General features: G+C 34.2%; 2 protein-coding genes across 2 annotated transcripts; both read left to right on the top strand.

The window, feature by feature from the left end:
* The first annotated feature begins 672 nt into the window (after positions 1-672).
* J3458_008677 (uncharacterized protein) lies at positions 673-3,111 on the top strand. The gene is made up of 2 exons (XM_066119328.1): positions 673-981; positions 1,032-3,111. Exons 1-2 carry the CDS (start codon positions 698-700, stop codon positions 2,125-2,127), a joined length of 1,380 nt encoding a protein of 459 aa, XP_065975119.1. The 5' UTR covers positions 673-697; the 3' UTR covers positions 2,128-3,111.
* Positions 3,112-4,256: 1,145 nt separating this feature from the next.
* On the top strand, positions 4,257-6,205 carry J3458_008678 (uncharacterized protein). The gene has a single exon (XM_007815943.2). It carries the CDS (start codon positions 4,278-4,280, stop codon positions 5,595-5,597), a length of 1,320 nt encoding a protein of 439 aa, XP_007814134.2. The 5' UTR covers positions 4,257-4,277; the 3' UTR covers positions 5,598-6,205.
* The last annotated feature ends 5,873 nt before the right edge of the window (positions 6,206-12,078 follow it).

Below are 12,078 nucleotides of genomic sequence, written 5' to 3' on the forward strand. Positions count from 1 at the left end.
ATATAAGTGGAAATTAATATTATTACTAGAAATTAACGTTACGTAAGATAAGTAGCTTAATTATTATAATAATTAAATAATAATAGAAATAATAGGTAAGAAGAATTAATTAAAGAATAAAGCCCTTTTAAGATTAAGGAAATTATTCCTTAAACGCAGCTATTATTATAGCTAACCTTATAGCTTTAATAAATAACCTCTTAAAAGCTTAAGTAGCACTTAAAGAGAGCTTAAAAAAATTAATAGCCTAGAAATATATATATATTTATTAAAAATACTAGAAATCGCGTTTTTAAGCGATTTAAAGCTCGCTTAATATAACGTTATTAAGAAATTCGTGTATTTAATTAATTACTTTAGCATTTAATTAAGAGCTATTATAACTATATATTTATACTATAAATATATTATAGGGTATAATAGCGGGTTAGCTAGCTAAATTTAGTTGGTAGTGGGGTAAAACGCACCCCAAGCAAAATTTAAACGCACCCCGAGCAATTCACATTAAAACAATTCGTTACCTCTAGTAGTTAGACAGTAATCTGCCATCAACTGTCGGCCCCATATTAATGCTGAGTGTGATTGGATAAGAGCACGTGATAGTTACTACTTGTTTCTCTGCACATCCACGTTTACGATTTGTTATTTTAAAGTTAGACAAACACCATTCTCCTTCATCCCGCACTTATCCCTAAAGATGAGGGACTTAATTGTTGAGGCAAAAATCCAAGCGGTAATGCAACGCTTTATTACTTCAATAGACGAGCGCGAGATTCTCAAGCTTGCTTCATCGTATCATAATAATGAACCCTGCCAAATATTCCAACCTGTCAAACATGGAAGCTTCAATGTCTGCTTCTTTGTGCAATTCTCGACGCCGGCTTCTGATGGAGTGCCTGAACGATGGGTTGTGAGACTTCCTATTCCTGAATCGATTCCTTGGATAGATGAGAAGATTGACGTGGAGGTCGCCACGATGAAGTGAGTTTTTTGACGGTGGTATGGAAAGGATCTCTCTGACGACAGTGTAGATACGTGGCCGCTAATACCACGATACCTGTCCCTATAATACGGGCGCATTCTTCCGCCAAAAACAGTCCTATTAAAATGGCGTTTATCATTATGGACTATATAGAAGGGAAAAATCTCAGAGAACTCGGCTTTGTGAAGGACTTTGATGTCTGGTGCTCAGTGACCCCACGGCCTACCAGAGCCAGAGAGATAATGTACGAGAAGTTGGCCCAGGTCTATATACAACTGCGACAGCTGGAATTCCCTGAGATCGGCGCTCTTGGCCTTCCAAAAGGGGATGACCAAAGCATGCGGGTTCGCCATCGGCCACTGTGTATCGAAATTCTTCTCCAGGAACACGAGGGTTTAGCGCCTGCTCTAAATTTCCCCGAGCATACAACATTCAAGACCTCGAAGGAGTATGTGGATGCACTTCTATGGCTGGGAGATAATCTGCTCCACAAGGGCAAGAATACCATGATTGACATCCGTGGTGAGCGAGTTTTATATGCCTCGCACCACTTTAGAAGATTCGTAATGGAGTCATGGCTCGATCCAGCTCAAGATTGCGGTCCATTTGTCTTAGTTCATGGTGACCTAGGCATTCAGAACCTTTTATGGGACGATGACCTCAATCTAGTGGCGGTACTCGACTGGGAATGGAGCAGCGTTATGCCACTGCAGTTCCTCGTCCCCCCTCCCTGGTTGAACGGTCAAACCATCGGTGCTCTGTGCCACGGCCAGCTACTCTATAACAGCCAAGTTGGCATCTTCTGTGATATAGTGCGGCATCAGGAGAAAGTTTTAGGATGTTCTCCTTTACTTTCTGACGAGTGGGATAGACGGAAAGACTGGTGTCATACATTAGTAGTATGTGCCCTACTCCGCCCGGAGTATGTATTTGATGTCTACTGGTCCTTTATTAGCTACACTGTCGTTGGATTCCAACCGCTTACATCGGAACAAATAAAGAAGTACAAGAAAATCACTTCACAACAACTCGCGCTATTCATGGAGAATGATGATAGAAAAGCATTCTTTTTGAGGAAGAAGGAGGAGCAGAAGGTATATTACGAGGAAGAAGAGTGTCATTTTGGGCCTTTGCTCGACTGTTAAGATACGAGGCCCCGTCATTTGTCGAAATACATTCATATCGGGGATCCTTTCTCCCAAACTCTGCAATGTGATGCCGCGTCTCTTAGCGGTCGCTTTCCCATGCGTAACAACCGGGTCGAACGGGTGAGAACAAGCATCTATAGCGCCCTGCTTCCCTAATCCACTTAATGGCCTCAACCACAAACTCTCAAACCACATCTTGTTCGTTTCAAACATACTAGCCAGCGCTGGTAGACCTCCGTACTCTATACGGTATGTCTGACAGCATATCCATGTGCTTCTGAGCACCAGGCAAATGAGGAGGTTCTTGTCCACCTGCAGCGTTGTATACTTCATTTTTATATGCACTTAGGGGTTGCCGTACTGAGACTGAGACCTCCGACGTCGCAAGTACTGGCAGAGTCGGTTTCGTTGCCATGCCCGTGAGCGCTGTGGCTCCCATCGTCACTAGCATCGCCAACACTGCCACCTAGTGTCTTCCCTTGTTCTTCTGCTGCATGATGTTCCAATGTTGCCTTACACCGTTCTCTGTGCGATTCAATGTCCTTGCGATCTCCAAGTCCAATGGGCTGCCGATCCTCTTCTGTAATCTCTTGAATTGCTGAAGGCGCTCCTCTTCTACTTTTATCCACCTGCGACGTTGCGTACTTTTGTGCTGGAGATCTCGCGACTGTGAGTTGGTAAGCTCGGCTTTGCTCTCAGTATCGTCAGTGCTGGAACGGGTGCTTGAGCTATTAATCGCTACTGTCATCACCTACACCGTCCACGGCCACCTCACTAGTTTCAGACCCAGATTAGACGCCGATGTCTGGTATCAGGCCCATGTAATTGGCTAAGCGTGTCTACCGTGCTTGACATTGACTTCAGGGCGTTGCGTAGTGAGGAAATAGTTTCTTCACATGCATTTCAATGCAAGTTTGGGTCGCTTCACTGACTGGTAGGCTTCTAACTGAGATGGCTTTGAGGGCGTCTCTTTCAGAAAACGATCGTTTAGTCGATGAGGATATGAGCGCGTGCGAGCTAGGCTCCGTCGTGATGCTAGGCTGTAGGGCCTACACAGTCACGTCTGAGGCACCATATCACTATTGCTACGCTAGCACCTTCTAGCTAGCTCTTTTCTTTACACACATGACCAAGCTTTCAACTTCTTTTAGCTATGCCTCTTGCAATACAACTTATCAGTTGCATCACGAGCTCTTGTGACCTCGCTGTAGCTCTCTTTCACGGTCCCTCACATAGGCTCTGTCGTGCTAGGTTAGAGCTCTTATAAATATAGTAAATACAATTGTATTTTGTATTGTATTTTATATTATATTACATTTAAATATATTATATTATGAGATTAAAATACTTGTAAATGTATTATTAATAAATAAACCCCTTAATTTTTTTACTTATAATTATAAGGCTAATTATAAGGCTTATAATAGATATTTATTTTAATTTAGTAAAGTTAATTTAAACTTAATAAAAACTTTTAGCTTAATCCCCTAAAAAATTAATTAACTTATAATTTTAATTACGTGATTTTAAGGGTAAAATTAAGCTAAATTTACTTAATAAATTAGCTAATAACTTTAAAGCTTAAAAAAAAGAAAAATAAAGTTAATACGTATTATAATTATAGTATAATATAAGCTAATTTTATAAGATAATTAATAGTTAATTATAAAATAATATTAATATAAATAAAGGTTAAAAGATATTAATTAAAACAATTTATATATTATAAAAGAAAATTTAAGAAAAATTTAAGAAAATATATTTAGGCTTTTTATTTTATTAGGTGATTAATTAATTATTTAAAGGTAACTAGTAATTTAATAATATTTTTTCCTTTAATAATAAGTGTAAAATTACTAATTATTAGCATAAAATACTATTAAGTATAATATAAATAAGTAAGATATTATTTTTAAAATTAAAAAAAAATTTAATACTAGTACTTATAAAGCCTCTAATTTATAATATAACAGGAACTTTTATATGCCATGTGACTTGTCCCTTAGTCTGTGTTCAGAGCTAACATTATTCACTTTGAACAGGCCCGCTGACTTAGCGGTGCTTGGTGTCTACCATTTAGCGTCACCCAGCAACAACGGTATCATACCTGCACACAACAGAATCCTGTGGTAACAACATCACCGAATATGGCTCAACCAAAGAGTCAGGTAACGGTCCGTAGCCGTTACGCCGAGCCGGCGCATCCCGAATCTCTACCTGGTAGCCAGACCGACGATATACCCAAGATTCGCTTTCGCCACCCCGCATATGCGGATAGTGAAAACATCCTCATTTCGCTGGCGGCGCTGGATGGGGGTGGTGTTCATTACGCAACGGCACATCTCGCCTGCGCTGTTCTGGCAGATTTCCGATATGAGGGTTTCTTTTCTTTGTCATCTACCGGCACTGCGATCGAATTCGGGCCGGACGAAATCTTGACAGAGCAAAACTACTACTTCCACGTACCACAAGTTCAAAAATATGACGTTGTCGCCGATTTTGCTAGTTGCATCTTCCCCCATGGAAGAATGCCGCCAACGTGGTCATCTGAAGGCCTTAAAATCCCCAAGGCCATCGGCCTGCCTCGAGAAACAACCTGCAATAGCATAGTTTTGACCCGAGATGTTTCTTGTCGAGTTACCAACAGTACTCTAGGTACAGAGGGAGCCCATCTACTTCCCAAGTCGGAGGAATTGTGGTATACAAAAAATTCCATGTTTCAGTACTCGGCATGGGAAGAGAGGGGGACAACAGATGACCCGAGAAACGCGATTCTTTTGCGATTGGACGCTCATACAATCTTTGATGCGAAACGGTTTATGATCGTGCCAAAGAAGGGCAGGTGGGTAACTCACGTCTTGTACGGAGCAGCACAGGACGAACTTGCTCGAAGCTTTCATAATGTACATATGCAACCCCTTACCGACATTGCGGTAGAATATATTTTTGCGCGGTTTGCGTACACAATCCACGCCCTCAGCACCTTTACCCTCTCCGGCGGCAAACGTGCACTCCTTATCCTGAAAGCAGGGGAAACGAGTCGGCACCGCGTCGAGGTAACCGGCTTGCAGTATAAAACACAACTCGCCCCACGATCAAGGGTTGCCAGCAGGACTCCAAGCCCCAGCAAGCGCCGACGCGACGATACACCCGCAGCCGATGCAGACACATCGAATTTTGACGGGATGGACGATGGCGATCATGAGTTCAGGGGTCGTCCACGAAGAAGACTATCTTACGAGACTACCTGTTCACCCTCATTGTGCCACGAGTTTTGCACGTCAATGTCCAGCTCAATACCAACACTCACCAGGGGCCCCAGCGATTCGGGTAGCGAACTTGCAGAAACCGTCAAGAAGCCACTGCCCAGTGACAGTGCGCTACCGCTGAGCAAAGCCTCACATGATGAGTGCGTCGGCGTAGCTGAAGCTATGCACTCTATGTGCAAGTCCGAAGCTTACGACTGATTTAGTTGGTGAACAAGGTTCGTTCCCACGCGAGTGTCTGAGTTCACTTGGGAGCTATGTCAACCGACCTGGCATAAACCGGAAACTGCTTCTTGCTGCTTGAGATCAGCACAACTAAGGACTCCCATATTGGCGCAAATGGGTCTCCTTATATCGACGACCTCGAACTGTGGTATTTTGTTTTTGTACGTGAACGCTGTTGTTTGCGCGTATCGATGGCGCTGCCTCTTCCACACAGCGACACGCGAAGGCGGCTCGTAAAGTGCATAGGCTTAGCAGATTTGAAGCCTCGCTATCTTCAATTCCGTGTCTGGTGAGATATTTCTTCACAAGTCGTGACAGAGTCCTCCAGAAGCGAGAGCTTAACACAACCGGGCAGAAAAACGCCACGTCAAATCCAACCGGGCGTTTGGTTTATCATCTGCTAGGAGGAAGGGGCGAATGATAAAGGAAAACTTTGCCTATGGTTAAAGTGACCTGGATATAATGTAGTTAGTCTAGAGCATAGCGTTCCTCTTAAAACCAAATACCCATGACATTTTGTGAGACAACTAAGCATGGAGTAACTGCTCATCTAGATTTTAGAACTCAGAGCAGGTAAACGCGACCGGTATCCAAATAGATGCCGCGTATAGGTGACGCCAGAATCTCTGCGGGCTTGAGGGCGGCCGGGCTAGTGGATGTGTCCACGGGATAGTTACCCGGATATCCGGGATTCATCGCCCTGGCCCAATTTGGTGTCAATTGCTCGGGGCGCTCATCCAATTTACTCGGGGCGCTGACGCCCCAATTTTTCTGCGGTCAACCCCGCTGCCAGACCTCATAGTACATTCTCAGTAAAAATGCATGGCAGCTTTACTTAACACTAAAAAGCTCTATTAAAAATTAACGGATTTTTTAATAAAGCTGCAGCCGTATGAATTTTTCAGCGGGCAGCAGCGTTTTTCCTTCTTTAACACCACCTCGGCCTAAAAGTGTACAGCGGCTTAAAAAAATCATGTAAATTACACAAGCACCTTATTATTTAATTAAGGGCATTTACTGCCATGCATTTGAACTAAAAATGTACTATAGGGTCTGGAATCGGGGCCGCTAGACCAAAATTGGGGCGTGGTGGGGTATTGAGCGCCCCGAGTAAAATGGATGAGCGCCCCGAGCAATTGACAATTTGGTGGGAGGCTAATACTTGTAACTTGGAAAAACTTCGTAAAATATAGCCATGGGTACTGTATATATATCATTGTTTTGCATAATAAATTTTTGCAATATTTCGACCAATATAAGATAAGAAGTATTAATACATATAGGGCTAAAGCTTCGTTATAAGATTTAAAGATACGACTAAGCTAGAGCTTTAAAAGTATTATATTTTTATATTTTTTACTATAAAGTATTATGTTATATTATATTATAATATATTATAAATAATAAGATAAAAATACCTAAAAATATAAGATAAAGCTATAAAGTATTTAATATTATAAATAAATACTTATATAAGTATATTATATATTAAAAAAAAGCTTAAAATCACGTGATTTTAAAATTTTAAAAAACGCTTTAAAACGTTAATATTAAGTAAAATATAAAGTTTTAAAGTTATATCTTAAAATAAAAAGTAAGTAAATTAAAGTAAACTTTTTATTACTTATAACCTTTTAATATAATAACTTATAATAATAAAAAGTAGTATATTTTAAAGAGCTAATTTAGCTCTTTTTAACCATGTAAAATATCTCTTATAAGCCTTATAATTAGGCTTATAATTATAAGTTTAAAAATAAGAGTCTTTTTTACTAGAAATATATTTATACGTATTTAAGTTATATATTATAATATATTTATTTATTTATTTATTTGAGTACCCTAAAGCTATTATAAGCTATTTTAGTACTTTTATATATAATTTAAGTAAAAAAACCCTTTATATAAAAAGAAAACCCCTTTTACTTTTATTTTAAGTTAACTTTAATATATTAATTAAGTATTTATTTTAATATTTAAGTATTTAAGGCTATTACGTAATTTTCTTTAAGTATTATATTATATTATATTATTTTAAGCCTAATATTAAGCTATATCTTAAATATTTTTAATATAATTAATATATTATAATGAACTTTACTTTTTCTTTACTTTTAAAGCTACTTAACTAAGCTTAGCTAGTTATTATTAGAGTATTAATTATAATATAATTTTATAGTTTTATAGTTTTTATAGTTTTAAATATAAAAAATTATATTAAATCTAATAAAATACTTATAGAATTATAAGTCTTACGAATAACTAGTATAAATTCTATATTATAAGCTAATATTAAAAAAGTGGGTTCTTATATACTATTATAAGCTTAAAACTTTAAAAACTATATATTATAGTTTTTATAGTATAGTATAATATAATATATTTTTAAAAAATTATATAACCTAATTTTTAAGCTTATAATAAGCTAAAAGAACCCACTTTTTTAAATAAGTTAATTAGTTATAATATTTACCATTTTATGTATTTATTATTATAATTTAAGTATTTTATTAGATTTATTATTAATTATTTAAGCTTTTTAAAAAAATAAAAATATAGTTTTCTTATTAATACTCTAGCTATTACTAGCTATTTAAGGCCTATTATAGCTTTTATAAGAGCTTTAAATTAAGCTATTAATTTTTCTTTCTTTCTTTCTTCTTTAAACCCTTAATTTTCGTACGTATAACCTCTTTTTATAGCCTTTAATATTAGGCTAGCCTCGCAGTAGCTTTTAGCTCTCTCTATAAGCTCGTTAAAGCCGTGCCTATATTAGCTCGTTTTCCAGGCGTTTTTCGGGCGGATATAGCTGACGCGCGTCGTTTTCTAGGCTCTGTTCCCGTTCCCAATATAATGTATTTAAATATAATACACGAAAATATAATACAATATAAAATACAATACACAATACACTTGTATTTACTATATTCGTAAGAGCTCTAGGTATACTAGCTAGAGTAATTAGTAAGTAACTATTAAAGGTAAATTAAAGCTATACTCCTCAAAGATAACGGATGTTAGAGCTACCGTATCTCGCGAATCGAGTAAATTATATTAGATATATCATATAACTCAGGTATTAGAAATCTTAGTAAAGGTTAGGTCTCGTTTTAACGGTTAAGCTCCCTTAAGGCACGCGACGTAAGCTAGACTTTTAATAGGTTATCTTGAAATTCTAGCGAGAAGTTACTTGTAACGGTGGCTTAGGTTCTAAGGCATAGTAGGTCTATTTCTTAGAAAGTAAGTTAGGTTAAATACTACAGAGTAGCTTTTAAGTAGTATTATAATAAGGCCGTTAAGAGTATAACTCTTAATAGTAAAACTATTACTTAAATTAATTAATAAAGAACTAGATTATTTAGCTATAAGAGATACCTTCTTTTTAAGTACCCGTTTACTTCTTTATTATAGATTTAAATTAATTAGCTTAACTATTAATCCTTTTAACTTCTTAGTTAACTAGCTTAACCTTTAATCCTATTAAGTCTTATCTTAAATTATTAACTTAACACTTTAAGTTTTTAATCGCCTTTTAGGTTACGTAGCTAGTTACGTGCCCTTACCTTCCTCTCGTGCCTACAGGTTATGCCTGTCCTAGCCGGTGCGGTCCCGTCTCGTCTCTCATATAGTGTCGTTCGTAATATTATACCCCTCCTTTATTAGTCTTATTCTTAAGGCTATTAAAATAGGCTAGCTTAAGTATTATGCGTTTTCTTCCTTCTATTATTATATACTATTATATTAACTAATCGTGTCTTAAAATAGCGGTTTAAAGCTTTATTTACTTCTTCCCTTCACTAGAATAACCTTCTTTCTACGATAATTAATAATCCGTCTTTATCCTTTATAAAGGCTTACGCTTATTATACCCGTATAGAACTTCCCTAATATAAAGCCTTCGTTTCTAATTTAAGTTATTATATAAAGTGTATAGTAGACAAGTAAGGGAATTATAATATTATAAGGGTAACCCCTTAATAGCTTTATAGTATTATAAATTAATATTATAAGCTTAAAAGGGAGCTTAAAGAAGCTAAGAAGCGTGCCTTAGCTGAGAATTAAAAGGTCTTATATTTACGAAAATAAAAGAAATTATAGTTTAAGAAAATAATACGTGCGGTTACGCGTAATATTAATAACGTTAAAGAGTTAAAACGTGTGAAACGTAAGAAAGCAAAATAGCTTTAAAAGATTATAAAGGTTCTTTTTACTTCTTTTAAGGATTTAAATCCTATTTTAGTTCATTTCTTAAATACTAAATTTAATATTAAGTTATTAAATAATACTTAAAAGATTAATTAAAATACGTTTCTTAGAAATAAAACTATTTAAGTAACGTTAAGTAATTCGTGAGATTTTTAGCTAGTTTCTAGGTGTTTTTAGAGTTTAAATATCCTTTTTATTTAATAAGATAATAATAATTCTTTATATCTCCCTATACTTTAAGTATTCGCTTAACTTTATATTTATTAGTATCTTCTATTATAATATTTATAGCGATTATAGATTTATCTAGTGCTTTCTTTAGTAGTAATATATAAAATATAAAATAGATTCTTATTTTATTTAATAATAATAGTTCGTAGTTAATATTTAAGATTTTTCGTTTAATAAGAAATAGTTTAATCTTCTTTTAGTTAAGTTTATTACTAGGTCGCTTAGTTTTAATGTTTTTATAAATAAGGTATACTTTATATCTCTTCTCTAGGATTAGCGCTAATAATCTCTTTCTATTCGCGTAATATTTTATTTGGTTCTATAAAAATATCTATTTCTATTATAAGTATTTTTATATTTCTATTATAATTACTATATACGTTATAGCTACTAGCGCGTTTATATTCTATATTATATGTGTTTTAATAATAGGGTTAAATCCGTAATTTACCCTAAATAGTAATATCTTTATATTATTAATCTTAGAGCTATTATAAGCCTATTATACTAGTAGTAGCTATTCTACCTAATTATTCTATTAGTAGTTAACATAGCTTCGCAGATATTATTTAAGTATTTAGTTTAAGATTTTTGTTTATCCATTTAATTATAGGTAAAATGCTATTAATAAGCTTTATTTAATCTTTATAGTTTCTATAAGGCATTTCTAAAAGTTTAAGGTAAATAATTTATTATAATTTAATATAAGCTTTATTAGTAATCTATATTATATAATAACTATTTTAAAGAATATATACGTTAAGTCCTTAGTATTACTTGATTTCTTATATGGAATATAGTAGGCGTATTTTATAAGTTTATCTATAATAACTAGAATGCTATTATAAGCTACTCCTATTATAGGTTCTTTTAACTTTAATAGTTTAACGATAAAGTTTATTATAATAGTTTACTATACTCTTTTAAGTGGTAATATCGGTTATAATTCTCCGTATAGTGCGTGTTACGCTAATTTTACTTTATTACACGTGTTATATTTCTTAATAACTTCTTATACTATTTTTCTGCTTTTTAGAAAGTCGTATAATCTTCTTAGCCTACTAATCGTTTTCCCTACACCCTAATATTCGTATAATAGGTGCTTATGTATTTTCTTAATAAGCTATTCTTAAAGTATACTAGGAATATACTACCGTTTATTATATAAGAAGGTCTTACCTTCCTTAAATAAATGCGTTTTCGTTTTTTAATTATCCAGGTAACTATTATTCTTAATATATAATACGATCTATTATATCTATGTTTTATCTAGCTTAACTTACTATATTATATTAATTTCTCGGGTGCCTAACATAAGGTTTTTATCCTTAATAGCGCGTAATAGGGGTGTATTACTCACTTACTTATTCGATTTTAAGTTCTCTCTTTAATTAAGCGCGTTTACTCTTTTATTTTTAGATCCTTTATAGTATATAATCTTAAAGTTATAATTCGTAAGGGTTTTATACTATTTAATCTATCGTTTATTTAAATTCTTTATAGTTAAGAACAATATGAGATTCTTATAGTTAGTATAAACTTTAATTTAATGCTTTACTTTTATAAGATAATATCTTTATTCTTTAAAGCACTTAATAATAGCTATAAGTTCTTTATTATAAATCCTATAATTAAGTTTAGGTTTATAGAGTTTCTTTAAGAAGAATATAATTAGATATAATCTTCCTTAATTATCTCGTTATTTAAGCTATTCGCCTAATATAAAGTCTAAGGCGTTTATTTTAAGCTTATAAGGTTTATCTTAATTAAGTACTTTTAATATAGGTTCTAACGTAATTAAATCTTTTATCTTCTAGAATACTATAGCTTTTAATTCGTTCTATTAAAAGCTAACTTCTTTCTTTATTAGGTTTATAAGAGATTATAAAATATCTTTATATTCGCTTAAAAACTTATAGTAAAAGTTTACGAATATTATAAATTCTTTAACTTCTTTTAAATTCTTTAATATAAGCTATTTCTTAATAGTTTTAATCTTATTTAAGCTTATTTATATTTC

Source organism: Metarhizium acridum, assembly GCF_019434415.1.
Source record: "Metarhizium acridum strain ARSEF 324 chromosome Unknown scaffold_141, whole genome shotgun sequence".
Lineage (NCBI taxonomy): Eukaryota > Fungi > Ascomycota > Sordariomycetes > Hypocreales > Clavicipitaceae > Metarhizium > Metarhizium acridum.